General features: G+C 49.8%; 1 protein-coding gene across 12 annotated transcripts in view; it reads left to right on the top strand.

The window, feature by feature from the left end:
- The window catches only part of MSI2 (musashi RNA binding protein 2), a 387,083-nt gene that overhangs the window by 324,717 nt on the left and 44,379 nt on the right, over nucleotides 1–17,987 (top strand). For all 12 annotated transcript variants that reach the window (XR_005982997.1, XR_005982998.1, XM_041724104.1 and 9 more), the window contains exons 9-10: nucleotides 4,290–4,404; nucleotides 14,257–14,331. Coding sequence is in view for 10 of the 12 variants with exons in the window: in XM_041724104.1 (XP_041580038.1) it covers nucleotides 4,290–4,404; nucleotides 14,257–14,331 (190 nt within the window). In the remaining 2 variants the exon portion in view is untranslated. The remainder of the gene's footprint in view (nucleotides 1–4,289; nucleotides 4,405–14,256; nucleotides 14,332–17,987) is intronic.

The following is a 17,987-nucleotide window of genomic DNA, read 5'->3' as shown; positions in this document are numbered from 1 at the left end:
ACCCACTGTGTGCGAGAAGAAGCCACCTGGAACCTCCAGCTGAGTCTAGACTTTGTCTGGCTCCAGCCCCAGGCACCATCTGACCACCACTACATGAGAGACTGCAAGCAAGAACCTCGCTGGGCCCAGTCAGCTCACAGAAGCATGAGAAAGAATGATCGATTGTTGCTCGAGGCCACTAAGTTTGGAAGGTGTTTGGTACACAGCAGTAGATACATGGGACGTCGTGTGTGGCCTCGTGACCTGAGTGTGTGACTGGAGCTGGGGAGATTTAGGCTGGTTTTCTCCCTTTGGGTTCTGACTGGAACTCGGGTTATTCATGCTCGGTTCTCTAACTTGCATGAGGCCCAGTGGGGATAGTGGGGGTGGGGGTGACCCAAATGTGGTCTAACTCAAGAGGCTGCAGAGGCTGGCAGGCCCAGAAATGAAACGGGTCGGGGGGGCAGGTTGACCTATGAGTATTTGCCTTAATGTTAGGAGAACAAGACAGAACCTGTTCTTTTCAAGAGAACGAGAGCTCTTGAGGTGGAGGCTTGCCGTACTCATGTCTGCATCCCCCCAAGCCCAGCACTTACTGGGCACATTGAGTCCCTCAGCGTTGTTGGGTTAAGAAGACCAGGTCTCCACGACCCTAACGAGCATGTGTCGTGTGTCAGTCCACGCTCTGTACGGGACCTCACGAGGGACCAGGGAAGTAGGGCCAGACCCTGACTCCTGCGCTGAGAACTCACAGTCTGATGGGGGAGGTGAGGCTTCTGCCAATCTGCTGAGGGAAGTACTTTTCATGCTCAGCAAGCCCCTGGCCCCCCGCAAGGACTCAGGATACAAGCAGAGAGGAGCTATTCCTCTTTCCCGTTTTGTATGTCTTCAGAGGAGCTGGGGGCTGGGTGGGCAGGCCTCCTGGTCCTAAGAGATCTTTCGAGAAGCCAGCAGTGCAAGTCAGGCCAAGGCTCCCTGGTGTGGTAGCTACCTTTCCCTGTCACTCAAGTGCCCAGGATGTGCCAGGATCCCCCCAGAGAGTGCGTGTGCCAAAGCCCCTGGCCTCGGGGAGCACTCACAGTTGACACGGCGGGTGGTTGACAGAACCCACGCAGTGGGTGCTGCCCCAAACAGTGCCAGCAAAGACAGAGCGGAATTAAACGGAGCTGCCAGCCTTATTCAGTGCGAGGAAGAGTAGGTGGGTTTGTTTAAAATACTCCCATTACAGTCAGTTAACCTTTTATGTTCCCTAAATGAAAACTGTATAAACCTGAAATTTTCGTTGATCAGGTTGCCTAGGAACAGGCAGCAGGTTTTCATAAGACAATGCAATAGATTGTCACCGATAGGGCCATTAGGAAGTGAGCTGGTTAGCAGTATTATTCTAGATCCTGGTGTAATGATCTGTCTGCCTCTGCAGAGCACACCCATCTTCTCAGGCTCGGTCAGGCTCTTGCAAATGAGCTTTCTCAGCCTGCTTCTGAGTCCCGAGGATAGCGTCTAGGAGCAAACTGTCACCCTGGGATTAGGAGAGAAGTCCGAAAGACCCAGGTCTGATGAGTTTATTTCTTTTTAATCACTTTCCCTACCCCTACCTACAATAATACCCTGAGCAGAAAACGTAGCAAATAAACACCAGTAACAAAATGCAGCATAAAATGAAAGAATAAAGTTGCTCTAAGGCGACTTTGGTATGTCTTTTTAATATTTTCCTCTGTAGGGACGCCTGGGTGGCTCAGTGGTTGAGCATCTGCCTTTGACTCAGGTTGTGATCCTGGGGTCCTGGGATTGAGTCCCACATCGGGTTCCCCACAGGGAGCCTGCTTCTCTCTCTGCTTGTGTCTCTGCCTCTCTCTCAGTGTTTCTCATGAATAAACAAATAAAATCTTTAAAAAAATGCTTTCCCCTGTATGATATGCATATACACTTAATTATTTCCCACAGAGTCACTGTAATTTGCTTTTCTCCCCCTTACGTTAGGGTGACCAACCTGAGGGTTTCCCGATACCACTGCATGTTATAATCAGCATGCTTTGCTGTAGCTTCACAGCTCTGAGTAAAGCTTGGGTGAACCAAAACTAACTTCCTCTTCTTGGACACTTAGGATATTTCCTTTAAAAAAAAATCATAATCAATGCTTGTCACCGCAGTAGCCTTATCCACATGTCCATGCAGGATAAACTCCTGCAAGTAGCAATATTAGATCAAAGGATGTATACTTGGTCAGCTTTTTTTTTTTCTTTCGGGTTGTCCTCCAAAAAAAATATGTGCTGAGTTCACCCCTCCTCCCTGTACTCTCAGAGATTCTGACATCAAGGAATCCTGTTGTCATGGCCAGTCTGATAGGTGACAGTATATCTCGTTTGAGGATGTCATACGTGGCATGTGATATGAAAGATATGTCTCATGAGTCATTTGCAAATTGCTTGTTCGTGTCCTTCACTCATTTTCATTTCAGGATGCTCATCTCTCTCTTTTTACACTATAAAAACTCTTTGTATTAAGCATGTCAGGCGTGATTGTTGAGCCATTTTGTCCATCCTTTTAAAGTATACATGGCTATTCTTTAAATAGCAGCCGTGAATAAGATGTGTTATCTGGTGTCTGAGGAAAGAGGAGTTAATATTTTAGGTAATTAAAGCTTCCCTCAAGCCTTAAGCCCTCAAGCCCCATGTATGTATGTATGTATGTATGTATGTATGTATATGTGTGTGTATTTTTTTTTTTTTTTAAGTAGGCTCCATCCCAGCATGAAGGGCCCAATTCGAGGCTTAAACTCATGACCCTTGAGATCAAGACCTGAGCTGAGGGCGCCTGGGTGGCTCAGTGGTTGAGCGTCTGTCTGCCTTTGGCTCAGGTAGTGATCCCAGGGTCCTAGGATCAAGTCCCACATTGGGCTCTCCATAGGGAATCAGCTTCTCTCTCTGCCTACATCTCTGCCTAGGTCTCTGTTGGACCCTTAACCGACTGAGCCACCCAGGTGCCCCTAACATATTTTCTTAATTGTGAAGTATTTGGGATGAGATGATTTGAGAGGCATCTATATCTCTGATATGGATAGCCCATGTAGATCCCTTTAAAACAATATAAGGCACACACTTTAACTTCTTCCTATCTCAGACATCTTGGGAACAATAGTGATTTTCTGTGTGATAGTGAGTCCCTCAACAGCTGTTGAGCTATGTGGGGTTTTGGCTCCTGTATCATATGGCCCCTGATTCTTGCCTTTCCTCCCTCACTGTCAGACTGATCAGACTGTCTTGCTGATAGTCTTTGCTACTCCAGGCACCCCTGCCCTCCAGGCACCCCTGATAGTCTTTGCTACTCCAGGCACCCTATGGCACCCCATCTCCATCATCGATGGAGTAGTCGTTAGCACCAGCTAACGATGCGTGTTAGGTTTATCAGTAAACTGAAAGCAAGTAAGCACTGAGCAGGAGTCTGAGACACGCTCCTGAGAACAGCGTAGATGCTTCCGTGGGCTGGAGTTTTACTTCTTTCCTGGAGCTTGTATTCTATATCATTAAGGCTGTGAAGTAAGTGGTTTCTGGGTTGTGTGAGCAGAATAGGATTAAGAAATTTGGGAGGCAGAAGGAAACAGGAAAGATTAGCAACCACTCGAAGACGTAGCTGCAGAACGAGAAACCGGTAATCCAGATGGACAGAAGCAGTGTTTAATGTTATTAGTTCTCCCGGGAGCGTGCTGGGGCAGCTTCTGCGGAGATGGTGGCATCGGCGACCTAAAAACTTTAAAACTCCAGCTTCCAGGCCTGTGCCTGCCAGGCTGTGGCTTATGGCACGTTACACAAGCCTTCTGACATTCAGTTTTCTTATCTGTGAAATGGAGCTAAAACTAACTGGCCTGTTTATTAATAAGAAATAGAATGGGGGGGTTGCTGATGTGAAGAGTCACGGCCTGAAGGGGCCAAAGGAGCAGGGGGGATTATTCCAGCTGCTGTTGTTTTGTCCTCACAGACACACCCAGCAGCCCCATCTGCTCCTTACCTCTGGGGCCTTCTGCTCACCTTCCAGGCTGAGCTCTGAACCCATGCCTGTGGGGCTTCAGCCCACGTCCTTATCACCCCTCCAAACCCAATTTCACCCTTGTAGGATTTTCCAAAGCAGGATTTGCAACAAGTAGCGTGTTTTCTTAAATATTTGTTTTGCAGGCCATTTGCTTGGCATGGCTATTTTTACAGTGAATAAGGAGCAAGGCTAAAAATACCTTAGCGGGTAACCAGATCGGTTCTGCATTTGACATTTACGTGGCATTCATTTGCATCTCATTTGTTCGCCTTTCTGTTGAACAGGTAGAATGTAAGAAAGCTCAGCCTAAGGAAGTCATGTTCCCACCGGGGACAAGAGGCCGGGCCCGGGGACTGCCTTATACCATGGACGCGTTCATGCTTGGCATGGGAATGCTAGGTGAGTCCAGGCGGGACCCTGGGGACACACCGCAGAGCCACCATGGACTTGGAACTGCGGAGGCCTAGACACCCAACTGGGTCACCTAACAGTTGGGCAAACTGCCTTTGTGCGTTTCATCTCCTTCACCTGTAAACCCCTTTGTAAGATAGTTGGACCATTATAGAGATAGATGGATGGGTGGGTGGATGGATGGATGGATGGATGGATGGATGGATGGATGGATAGATAGATAAAGTAAGTAGATAGATAGATAGATAATCATCTTATCTCGTGCCTAGCTCATAGGAGGTTCTTGATGTCATTTTAACTCCTTTATACTCCCTTCTTCAAAAGGAGAAAGCTGGCCCTCTGCCTCATGCCTCTCTATGGACAGGGTGTTCTTAAAGACCTGAGGACTCCTGGCTGGCTTCACCCATGTGGGCAGAGGCTCTATTTTTCTAAAACTTGGGAGAGGAGGAGAAGTGATGAGGGTGGGCTCTAATCCTGTCTATTTAAATGATTAACATTTTTCTCTTGGGATATCAGAATTTGCATTTAAATGGATGTTTTAAATGGCCTGTTTTACTCCTTATTTGCCCAAAAAGAAAAAAAAATGATGAAAGACAAAGTGAGTTTGTTCTCACGAAAAATGATCTCTTCTGGCTTTTAGAGAAATTAAGTTGCATATTATGCCCCTTCCTTAAAGGTATCTCTGTCCGTCCTGCGTAGATAATTGAAAATCTTGCCACTGAAATGGCATGAAAAATGGAGAAAGCAGAGGGGAGGCGTAATGGTGTGGGTCGCAACAATAATTAGAAATTTCAAAGCGAGAGAGCGGTATTTTAGTGCGAGTTATTGTGTGTCGGGAAAATACTAATTAAATGGGATAAATGGTAGTTAATGGTAAAATTCCATTCAGGCACATGATCTGTCTGGTTTTAATGGATTTTCATTCGGTTTGGCTACGAGTCCCCCTTCTATATTGTTTGATCGGCTCTTTATGTATTTTCAGATTCACAGCTTTTTAAATCATTCCTGGCTCCATTTGAAATGTATGAAACTTTTTCTTGATGTTACACATTCTTAAAAAGAATTGTGTCTATTTTGTCTGAGGAAATAACAAGAGCCAGTAAAGTTAGTTCAAGGAACTTGAGAGACAGAAAGAGATGCCTCAAGAATCCTAAAGGTGGTGGGGATGTTACTTCTTCCCGAATTAATGTTTTAGGTTTAACTGAGTTTCAATGGAAATTCCTGTTTACTTCTTTAAGCATTGGCCAAATGATTCTAACACAGATTGGGAAGCAGAAACACATTAGACTAGATAAGAGAAATGAGAAAAGACTAGTTTGACCAAATAGCGGAACATGGCACAAAGCTACAGTAATGAAATAGTATGGTGTATAGTCACGCACCTGTTGAGAGAAAAAGTGAAAGCAGATGCACTAATTGTATTTCTATGTAAGAGTGTAGTCATTATGAAGAAGTTACTTTTAAAAATCAGTGGTGGGGGTGGCCTGGGGAGCACAGTCAGGTAAGTGTCAGACTCTTGATTTTGGTTCAGGTCATGATCTCAGAGTCGTGAGATCGAGCCTCGAGTTGGGCTTTGCACTGAGCATGGAGCCTGCTTGAGATTCTTTCTGGCCCACTCCCTCTGCCCCTTCCCCACCCCAATCCTGCTCATGCTCTCTCTCTAAAAAAAAAATGAATAAATAAATAAAAATCAGTGGGAATTATCTCCTGATTGACAATGAGACATTTGTCCAGCTTTTGTTTAAAAAATAATCTTTCTGTAGTCCTTACCTTACATTGTATACCAAGAGAAGCTCCGAATGAACTAATAGTTTTAAATTTGAAAATCAAATCTTAAAGAGTTGCCAGTTTGTGGAGTCTTGAATTTTTAACAGTGAGTATAAAGGTCCTGGGGCATAAAATGGGAGTCCTTTTAGGATCAGATGTTCAGGAAGTTCCCGTGCCTTTCTGAGTCTAACTCGATGCCTTTTACATGCTGGGAGGAATGACCTGTTTTCTTCAGGGAGAAGCAGTCGTGTACAGCAAAGCCAGCTCGCTCATGTCAATTGCCAGAGAGCAAAGGTGCAGCAATTCTCTTCACCGTAGAATGGAAGCAAGGGCCAGGGGCCCACATCTCTACAGGAACCCAAGCTCGGACCCCTAAACAGAGGGCACCCACTGGTTTCACAATGGAAGCCAAAGCAGGGAGGCTTTGTTGAATGCAGGAGGTACTCTGTGGCAAGTAGGCTTTGAGCACCTACTGCATGCCTGCCCTGCCCTAGGCTAACACTGGTCCCTGTCTTCCGGACCTTGTGGTCTAGTAAGAGTGACCACAGTTAACAGCTAATTCTACAGATAGCTAGTTACTCATAATAGTTCTGGAGTATTTTAAGAGCACATAATGAAGGATGGAAATTAGTCTGAGGAATCAGGGAATACCCCCCTGTGGAGGTGACCTGTTAGCCATGCTAAGAAGGATGAGCAAGCTAAGGGTGATCCAGACAGGAATAGCCTTGGAAGGCTGAAGGCCCTAGTGTGGAACCCCGAGAGCCCACTAGCCTGGCTGAGGGGCCAGGTGCAGGCAGGCGTGTGTGAGGAGGAGTGCTGGGCTCAGGACCTACTGAGATATGGATATGTGATGAATGAATGGGGAGTGGTTACTCATCTGCCCCCAGCCTTTTCCCTGTCTCTCATAGTCGAAGTTACGACTTCTTGAGCTTCAGTAAAGAAATAATTGTTGGTTAGAAATGTTGTCATGGTGAGGCTGTGAGTCCTTGGGTCCTAACCTTCCCTGGGCCACCCCCTACCACTGACATCCTTGCTGCTTCTTGTCTTTGTCCTGTGTAGCTCTGTTGAGGCTGCCACTAAGCAGAACCCTCAGACCTCAACTGGCTTCCCTCATGTCACAGAGCCTTTCCTCCTCCTCCTCTAGGCAAACAGAGAGCCCTTTATTTGGAATTGATGGTGTCAGCCCAGCTTCCACTAAGGCAGAGGCTGTGCAAGCCAGTGAGGAGAGCTTGGGACTTTAGAACCAGGTCGAGACTCTTCACCCCATGAGCTCTGTGACTTGGGCAAGTGCCAACAGCTCTGTCCTTCAGTTACTCAATCCTCAGAGAGAGGTATGGGAAACTCCCACTTCATGGGGTTGTTGAGGATCAATGAAATCTTATTGTGCCCCTCCAGTGCTGTATTTCCTCAAATCCTAGGTGCTGTGGGTAGTAAAATGCATCTTTGTACAGACATTCAGAAAGAAAAATGCAGATGCTGTTAATTAAACTGTACTGCTTTCTTACTGCAGTGACTGTGAGATAGAGCTACTCTCGGAGATGGTAAGGTGTGAAAAAAATGTACATCTTCCTATCAATAAAATACAGTAGTAGATACTCAAAGTGGGAGCTCTTATCAGTAAAGGAGTGGGGAGCCCTAGGCATTCCCACCCGAGCAGGTGCCCGACACCCTTTCACGGGGATCCCTTCCTACCAGTGGCCAGGAATACAGCCAGGCCTGCAGGCGTGGCTTATACTGTAGCACCTGCCACCTGCTGCTCCATTCAGACCCTTGGCCCAAGGAGTTGGATCATATTTGAGTTTCTGCCCAGATCTGGGCTCTGGGCTCCAGGCCTCATTAGGCCCTAGTCCTCCTGAGCCTCCAGTCTCTCCTGACTCTCAGAGATGGTAAGCCTCCTGACTCTCAGAGATGGTAAGGTGTGAAAAAAATGTACATCTTCCTATCAATAAAATACAGTAGTAGATACTCAAAGTGGGAGCTCTTATCAGTAAAGGAGTGGGGAGCCCTAGACATTCCCACCCGAGCAGGTGCCCGGCACCCTTTCACGGGGGATCCCTTCCTACCAGTGGCCAGGAATACAGCCAGACCTGCAGGTGTGGCTTATACTGTAGCACCTGCCACCTGCTGCTCCATTCAGACCCTTGGCCCAAGGAGTTGGATCATATTGAGTTTCTGCCCAGATCTGGGCTCTGGGCTCTGGGCTCCAGGCCTCATTAGGCCCTAGTCCTCCTGAGCCTCCAGTCAGTGTGGTGAGGGCCTCCAGATACCTGCTGAGACAGGCCTCCTGAGAGCTGCCAAAATGTGCCCTCCACCAGGAACCAGCTCAGCCTGAGGTCCAGGCAGAAGGGGTGAAGTGGACACAGCACCCAGGGAACAAACACACAGTCTCATGGCCTGATTGACCTCTTGCCTCCTCAGCCAGACTGGAGTCTCCGGTGAGCCTTTCATGCACTCACTGGACACTCCCAGGGCTACCCTCGGCTTCTGGCCATTGGAATAGCCTGGCATCCCAGACCTTTGGGCAAGGAAAGTACCATCTGTGGTGCCGTGACTGAAGCCCTTGGTTCTTGCTTCTTCCCTCGAAAGTGGTGGCATCAGGTGGCATCTGATTCTTTGCTAGGGTGGGATGGCCTGACATGTCCCCAAAAGTTACCTGGGTCACCCCCTCCAGTGCGTATCTGTCCTGGAATCACCACCATCACCCATCACATGTCCACATCATCACCGCAGTCATCATCAGCCACAATTTGGTTGATGAGCTCGGCGCGGGCAGAAAAACGTTTATTAAAAGTTCATTAATGAAATGAGATTTTAGGGATCTAAACTTCTGCTGTTGGAAGAGCAGAAAAGTATGTAACACTTGGACAGATTTTCAGAAGCATGACTAAACCATTAAAACTTTCAATCCATTCATTCAGCAAGTATTTCCAGAGTACCTGAGGGCCAGGTACTGTTCTGGGTGCTGAGGATTCAGCGGAGCCTGAGGTCCCTGATCTTAGGGAGCCAACATTCTAGTGGGACAACAGATATGCTGGTCTATAAATGACATGGAAACTGTGAAACGAATTTTTAAATATCCTTTAAGATTTCCTCCATTCTTTGGGAGGTCTGGCTGACGAGTGTATGGTTACAGTTTTTCTTGCTTGATCTCTCTTGATGGAGCCACATCAGGCCTTGGCAGGAAACCTACCAGTTGTTTTGGTTTTAGCTTTCACGGCCTTTGACAGAGTCACAGAATAATCAGCCCGATGGGAATCCCTTAAGAATGTAGGAGAGAAGAGGAGGGGTCATCCTCAGATCAGCTCTCCCTGCCTTCAAGCTGGACAAAACCAAAATCAACGAAGACCCTCGGAAAGGTCTTCTTGCAGCCCTTCCGACTTTGTTCTGCTGCCTCACGGCGGCCAAGAAGGGGCCCAGAGTGAGCCACCTCAGTGCACTAGAATCTCTGAGTTTTCTTCATGAAAGTGGACTTAATTAAAGCAAACATGATTATTGTCGATATATTTTATTCCTTTTGGCCTACTCTGCCCTCAGCCACGTAACCCTACTGCCTCTAACTGTCTTAACCTCACTGGGCACACACTATTGAATGTGCTGGATACCACTGGTTAGAGAAATGCCTCATTGCTGAGGCCATGAAGGAAAGCTTCCCCTGCAGGCCTGGAAATAGTAGGACTCTGTAGACCAGCTGAAGAAAGCCTGAGGCATTCTTGCTAGCGCTCATACTGAGAAGTCCCTGTGAAGTCTTGACCCAGTGTTCCCCGACATTAAGCCCCTCTGAAATGAAAGGGAAAAAAAATCACCCAGAAGCGATGAGGAGCTCTAATCTGCGGGTGTGCACTAACAGATCAAAAGGAGATTGACTGGAATTTAGAGCTGCATGTCTAGACTCATTTGTAATTTCAACTGGGATTTGTCTTTCCCCAAAATATCTGTTGAGGTCATTCCCAAGGAGGTCTCCATTTGTTCAGCTGTTTCCTGGTGGACAGAGGAAGCTCAAAATTCAGCTCTCCATTTTCCTTCTAGAACAACACAGCACCCCAGAACTTTCTGTAAGGATGGGAAGGGCCTGTATCTGCGCCGCCCAAGATGGTGGCCATGAGCTAATGTGGCTACTGAGCATTTAAGATGTGGTTCATACAACTGAGGAACTGAGGTTTTCATCATAATTCAGACTTAAATTTAAATTGGACAGCATAGGCCTAAAGATGCTCCAGTGGCTCGGGATGACTCTGGAGGTTGAGTATCTGGATGGACTTTGGCCTTCACCTCCCAGCCTGGGAAGGGCTCTCTGTCCAGAGAGGGCTCACCTGTCCAGTTGTTGACCTGGTTGCGTACCTCATGGAGCCAATGTGGTGCCCCGATTAATGTTCTGCATACCACGTGCCACACATGTCACACTTTGGCAGATCCCTGGATAAACAGCCCTTGTCTCTTGTCCTTTCGAGTCAGGGGCCTGGTGGACCAGTTTTCCGTGACTGAGTAGCTGAGTCACAGAGCTCGAGAGAGGATGAGTCATGTGCCCACCTAGAGTACAAACATCTTCCAGGGTTAGAGCAAATGTCTTCCAGAGTTAGAGCAAAGATCGAGAACCACAATTCTGAGAACTCTGCCAGCATCCCCAGAAGGGGGCCCTGAAGCGATCCTACCGGCAAATTCAAATTCTGTTGTTGATTGCTGGCTTTCTTTTTTTTCCCCCCACAATGGAAAGCAAGAAGGGTGGTCATCCAGGCAGCAGGCTTAGTTTTTCCTTTAGTGACAAGAGATAATTACTGTGGGATTGATCAGGCATCCAGAGTACTGGAGCACATAAATTGTGCAGTGGCCAGTGCGGGAGGGGCCCAGCTACTAATGGAAGTGGTGGCTGGGTCATCTCGCTGTAATATGGCTTGATGGAGCATCCACATCGGTCTGCTGTAATGTGCTATTGATATGCAGCCAGCCAATTTCCCCGTGTGGCTGGGGCTATGAGCCGCTCGAGCAGAGCTGGGCTGCACAGCAGTAAATGAAGAGGAAAATTGAAGTAATGTTGTATTATAAATTTATGATTTCATCTGCCTGACCCAGAGGATGTTGGTGATGGGGGGTGGCGATAAGATCCCCCACTCTGGCAGATGCCAAATTCTCGTCTTTGTCGTGCAGGAGACAATATTGATGTGTCCAGGAAGATTGGGGTGAGGCCCCAAATTGGGGTGAACTCGACCATGCTTGTCTTCCTTCTTGTTGAAGGCCATCCAGTATGCCAGGAAGAAAGCAGATAAGAAGGGGTAGTGGTGGCCCGAGTCAGGGAGGGATGGGGCATCCCACCCCACTCCACCCCACCCACCCTGAGGGAGTCTGAAGGTGACACGTGGGCCTGCAGTTCTGTTCTCAGATTTAAATATTTCAGACCCCTAGTGCCGAAGATAGAAGCAAAGGAGTCATTTTTCATCAGGAATGGCCCTAGGCGGTGGTGATTTGGCTGTTTGCATATAATCCGTTTATCAATATTGTTGAAATAATGGTTTAAGAAACCTAGTCATGAAAGATCTGATTTGATAGCAGGTGATTAATTCGAAGGAGAACTGAGTTGGCCAGCCATGAAAGAAATACCAGGGAAGAAGCCAGTGTGTGTGTGTCCACTTAAGGCATGGGCTCCCCCCTCCCTCCACTTCCTCTCTGTCCCTCAGTCCCTCTCTTTCCCCACCCGGTGCCAGAGCTCAGTGTCACACTTGGAGCTTTGAGCAGTCAGCTCAAAGCTTCCCACTCAGCCTTCTGGTCTAGGCAGCCCTCTGCCAATGAGGCACCAAGCACCGGGAAATACACACACCAGGAAAGGGCAGGCATGAGGCCCTTTTGAGGTAGAAACAGGTCAGTTGGCCAGTGAGTCGTGACTGCACGTCTGGAAAGGCTCTGGCTAAAAGCAGGAGACTGTAAGGGAGCCACGGCTGGTCTCCATTGAGGGTTGGGCCCTTCCCTGCTGTAAGGGACCCACTGAGCTTTGTACAGATGGCAAAGCTCAGGCTGTCAGAAGACAAGGAAGACCTCCCCAAGAGCATGGCCTGGCCCCCAAGTCTCCTGACGCTTACAAGAGCAAGCCTCTCTTCTGGGTCTGATGACAGACCCACTGGTCAAGCAGAAGCTGTGACACCAACAAGCATGGAGAAGTGAGAAAAGGTGGGTCCCATCTCTAGGCCTCTGAGGTATAAAAGCTCTGTGAACAGGCAGCAGGAAGACCTATTAGCTCCAACTCATGCTGTCAGAGTGCACCCAAGATGGAGCTTTGTGAATGATCCTGTTCCTATGGCCATCACTGCCCATCAGAAAATGCTTGTGACATATCCAAATGTACTCAGGATGTGGATGATGAGGCCCCAGAGCCTGTACTTGGGGGTGTTTCAGTTGCTGTATCAGATTGCAGAGACACAGGTGGAGAACTGTCAATGCTGCCTTCATGGCTGAGGGCATGGAGACTGTTAGAAACCCCACCCATCAAAGCAACTTTCTACCAGCATCTTGATGGCAAGCAGCAGAAACAACTTCAGCATCTGTAAGCAAAAAATGATATCATTGGAAATCAGCTCACAGAAATGCCAGGAAGACTGGAGAATTGGCAGTAACTTGGGAGGTGGATGGTCAGGCACAGCCACGACCAAGGAACAACCCAGGAATGACCTGTCCCCACCACTGGGTTCTGGAGACACCAGAATAAATTCTGAATCACTGCCGCCTCCTCTGCCCTACTAGCCCCAGAAATGGATCCAAGGAAGACTTCCATGGGCCAAACCCAGGTTCATAACATGCTTCCTACTGCCTAGTTCAGAGAGAGGGGCTCTTTTCTGCTTCCATGATGGGAGGTAGGCCTCTCTCTAAGACTCAAACACAGAGAAGGGGTTCAGGTGGTGGGCAGCCAGAAAATAACCACAGACCTCAGAGGCCAAAGAAAAAGTCAAGCTGTTGATAGTAGTGGGTGGTGGTGGTGGTAGTGGTGGTGGTAGGTTGGCCATGGTGGTATTCGAAGAGCATGAGTGTATTGGGATTCCCATACATTGAGTGGGGGAGGCAAGGTCAGCCTGGTGACATAGGAATAGGGCATAGCCATGGGTCTTCTGTAGTTGGTGGAATCAGTCCATGAGGGCTACACGCCAGTCTTTTCTGTTACTGGAGTCAAGAGGCAGAGACATAGTGAAGTAGCCTGAGCACGCACAATGCAGGGTTGAGAGCCAAATGACTGCTCACTAGGGGTTTCATAATAGATCACAGAGGGTCACACCAGCACCAGAACATGCCAGTGGTTTCCTCTGCACCTCATGCCTAGCCCAGCAGCAATTTCCAGAGGCACCCCTCAACTAACTGATCACCTCCTGGGTTATCTGCTAGATCATGTGGAAAATACGCTCGCTGTGAAGTGCCCGCTAAAACACGTGGCATGAGGCTTCTGGGTTTGGGCCATGCTTCCCGGTGCACATTTTAACAACCTGTCTCACAATTCTGGGCTGGGAGGAGGGGGGCTTGGGAAGATGCTGGCACCCTGTGGAGTATCTGTGCTTGGATGCAGGCCCCTGGGACCCTGCTTCTCCCAGACCATAGCTCACTAAGCCCAGTGATTTTCCAGAAGCATAGGGTCAGCCCTGAGTTTTGCCCCTAAACCTGACCCCTAAGTACTCGTGCTTTGTCTGATACTGGCACTGCTGTCTGCTCCTTGGGAGGAGGCATTACAAGGACTTTAATCTCCTACTGTCAATAGCTTTAAGGTAAAGTACATTCAGGGTAAGCTCTCCAAATGTCAGAGCCAGGCGCAGGCCCTCTGTTTGGTGCTAATGCGTGGCATTTACTCTGCAGGTTCCAGAAAGTGCGTGGGCTTTGGGGGTCTCTCTGCCCAAATACAGGTTAATTACCAGCAAGCTGACAGCAGTGCCCCCAAGCCGCAGTAGAGAAGGGACCCATGCCCTGGGTAAAGACCCTCACGGGAGACCAATCATGTTGTGCAAGACAATGACCCAGGCTGTCCTCATTTCCACCCTCCCTGAGATTTCACCCCAGACCTGAGGCAGCTGTACTAACACCATCGTGTTCTTTCTCTCTGTGTTCAAGGCTACCCCAACTTTGTGGCAACCTATGGCCGCGGCTACCCTGGATTTGCTCCTAGCTATGGTTATCAGTTCCCAGGTGAGTTAGTTTGTCTCCCGGGGCTTTGGAAACATGGGAGATGGGCTGCATTGGAGGGGAGGTGGGAGGATCCCTAAAGAGAACACAGTTCATACACATATCGGTTCAGGAAATGACCTGTGGGTACTGAAGTTCACATCCACTGAGCTCCAGGGGGAGGATGCAGCTCGATGTCTGGTTAACCCAAGGACGGCCTCAGAGCTAGGTATCTGAGAGTGGCAGCTTTCCGGGGAAAGGGAAAGAGCTGATCAGGACCCTCTCTCTGCCCACCCTTTTTGTCTGGAGCCAGTTACAGGTTCTTTCTCTGGATTGGACTCCTACCCTGGGCCTCCCTCATCTCCTGTCTTCCTCCCTCTCTCCTACCTTCCTTCTTCCCTCCCCTCCTCCAGCTCCACCTGGCGGTCCTGGCTTCGATGCCCTTCTGTGTGTAGCTGTGGTGTGCTGTTGGGGTTGGGCTTTGCTATCCTGGGTAGGGGTGTGCACATTATCCTCTCCTGTGTGTAGGCATCAGAGCCTTGAGGCAGAGCCCACAATGATGCCCGCTTATGTGCCCAGGCTACCACAGCTCCCATGTAACTGGGAGGCTGGCACCCCCACCCCAGACGGGCAGCAAGGGCAGGCATGGTCTTACAGGGGTGGCAGGGGATGGTGCTGAAGGAAGCCATGTCGATAGGGCTTCACTTGTCCCCTGAAGGGGTGAGCCAGCCTTTCCCAGGCACGGGGTATAGATAAGAATATATAGGGGTGCTTGGGGGTGTCTGTGGACAGAGGACAGCTGGAGTTTCTAGAGAAGGCATTAGGAATGGAGTCTTGTCCTCTAGGAGTGGGTTCTCTGCTGAGGCAAGAGGCTCCCTCAGGAGCTGAGCTTGCAGCAGTCTCACTTTTTCTTGGTCACCCTGCCTGGACCCAGAGGCCTTGGAAGCATAGGGATGGCCTTAAAGGATCATGTCCTGAAGCCAGGGAGGAGGGCAGGGGAGAAGTGTGTGAGGGTCTCACCCAGCGTTTATCTACCTCCAGCTGAGCTTTGGGGTAGGGAAGAGTGTTTCAGAGGAGGTCAGGAAGCATTTGGGGCCCTTAGAGCCATGCTCTGTGGGGACAGATCCTCAATCAGCGACAGAGGCCCTAGGCTCTTGCCCGTGGCCTAGCAGGTCACTCAGCATCTCTGGGCCTCATTTCTGTCTTCTGTAAACAAAGGGCTGGGGCAGGATAGTCCCTGGGGTCTGTGTAGGGGTGGCAGGGGTAGGGGAGGCAGGTGCAGTAGCATAAGCTCCAGATGGAGGAGTGTGAGCATGGGAGACTTCCCCATGAGTGTCCCCTGGGGCCGGTTTCTGCACCAGGGTGGGCCCTCTGCTCCTCTACAGCAGCTGGCTGCTTTGGGGTGGCAATGGGCCTCTCCAGGCAGGACAGGAGGCACTACAGCCAGAGCAGTCTGCACCTCATTAGATACTCCCTTCTCCAGATGGGAACCCCGAGGCCTAGAAAACCCTGTTCAGGGGTTCATTAGCAGCAAGGAGAAAACCCCGTTCAGGGGTTTATTAGCAGCAAGGAGCAGGGCTAGGATTCAGACTTAGGTGGTCTGGGTATTAACTGCCACATTCCTCCCTCTCTAGCATCCGTCTGTCCAGTAGGTCACACTAACCACACACAGCTAACATAATTTAGATTTAAAATAAAATTAAGTAAAATGAAAATTCTTGGTCACACTATCCACGCTTCACTTACTCAACAGCCACATGTGGCCAGTGGCTACTGGTTAGCACAGCATATAGAATGTCTCCATCGCCACAGAAGGTTCTGTTGGATGGCACCATTCTGGAGCATAAAGAAAGAGCTTGGGGTGGAGTGCATGACCCCCACACATGTATATACAGGCCTACACACTGTCCCTCCCGGGGAGACCTGGCATGTCATCATCCCTATTCATTTCTTGCCCATCCTCCTCAGCCCAAGAGCTGGTGGCATTTCAGGAAAGCCTTGCATCTCCTCTCCCCTGGCTTGCCTCACCAGGGTATCAGAGAGACATAGGCTTCCATCCTGGCCCACTGAGAGCGCCATGCTGCTCTGCACACCTGGCACACAGTCAGGTTGCCAATGCCCCCTCAGTGCGGTACAAGTCTCAGGCAGGGAGAGTTGGGGGATCCTAACATGGAAAATTTGGGGGTGACAGAGTAGATCCCATGCTAAGGGCTCTGTGTCCTTGGATCTGCCCTCAACAGACACATGTATGCAAGACAGAGCTCCAAGTGACCAACCGAGACTGGGGAGGATGAGATAGTCTCCCAGCTGTGCCCAGCCAGCCCTTTACCATAAGCCAAAGAGTGTGAGGGACCTGGAGTGGACTAGGAGTGACAGTGTCCAGGGCAGGTTTGTCACAGTCACTAGCTCCTGCAGCTTAACACAGTCAGCTGGGTTTGATGAGGGCAGAAATCCAGCATTAAAATGTCTGGACAAAGGCTCTGTGGCCCATGGGACATGGCTCTTCTCTCCTCCCCCAGCCTTCAGACTCTCCATTCCCCATCCTTCCACCTCACAACCTGGACTTCTCTTGTGTGTCCTCACCGATGGCCACAAAGAGGCCATCAGTGGCCACAAGAGTGAGGCCACCTGCTGTCGGGGAAAGTCAGTGTGTGGAGCTGCCCCAGGCCGGGAAGTGGTGGCCCAGTGGCTGGACCTGGCTGTACACATGGCCCCAGGAGGAGGCAGGCTGGCTTCAGAGTTCAGCCACCTGGACGAGCTGCCTCTTGTGGGACAGCTGCTCTGTTTGCTGTCCCTGAGCAGCCTAGTTCGTCCTCTGTGGTGTTCCAGTCAAGAGCTCATGACATGGTGGCTCCTCTCAAAAATCAGACTTGACCCTGCCTGGAGCTTCCACCCCAGGGTGAGCTCTCTGAGTCAGGAGAGCTCTGGAACATTCTGACATCTGTCTCTTGCCCCATGCCAATAAAAAGTGCCTTAGAGGGTCTGGTAAAGAGGTTGGGGTGCAGAGAGACGGCCCAGAGGAGGGCGGCCCAGATCTGCCCTCTGTTCACCCCTGTCTGATTGACTCCGTTGACTCCTCCCCACACCCTGGGGTCCTGTGAGTCAGTGACCTCAGCACCACTGCCACCACCAAACTGCCCTGAGGTCTCTGCTTTGTGATCTTTCTTTCCCATGTCTTTCTCACCCACCTCCCACTTCCAGTCTCACAGTGCATGTGGACGCCACACTCTCCCAGCCCTTTTCTGGACCCTTCCCAGTGGGGCAGTGGGCACCAGCCTGAGAAAGGACAGGACACCCCGGCCCCTGGGAGCTGCTGAGGCTCTTCATCCTGTGTGTGTTCACTCATAGACCATGGGTCTGGAGGTCCCTGTCAGGACAGAGGGCCTTGCGTTTCACCTGAATGGGCCCTTTCTGACTACCCACCTCCTCCCCTGTGCTGGGGTGCCCAGTGTCCCTCAGCAGAGCCCCAAGTGCCTCTGTGGCCTGACCCTGTAGCGGACCTTCCCAGGCCACATGGCGGCTGCGAAGCAGCACCTGCCTCTGCCCACCTTTAGGATTCTGCACGATTAAATGAGGTGCTCCGATAAATGGGCTTGACACCTATGGATAATTAATTATTAGAGTGAGGAGTAGGTCTTCTCTAGAAAGATGGAGGGTTGACCCCCCATTCTGGAAGTAGC

Source organism: Vulpes lagopus, chromosome 12, assembly GCF_018345385.1.
Source record: "Vulpes lagopus strain Blue_001 chromosome 12, ASM1834538v1, whole genome shotgun sequence".
Lineage (NCBI taxonomy): Eukaryota > Metazoa > Chordata > Mammalia > Carnivora > Canidae > Vulpes > Vulpes lagopus.
The sequence above is the reverse complement of the archived record's forward strand: the minus strand, read 5'-3'. Positions and strand labels throughout refer to the sequence as shown.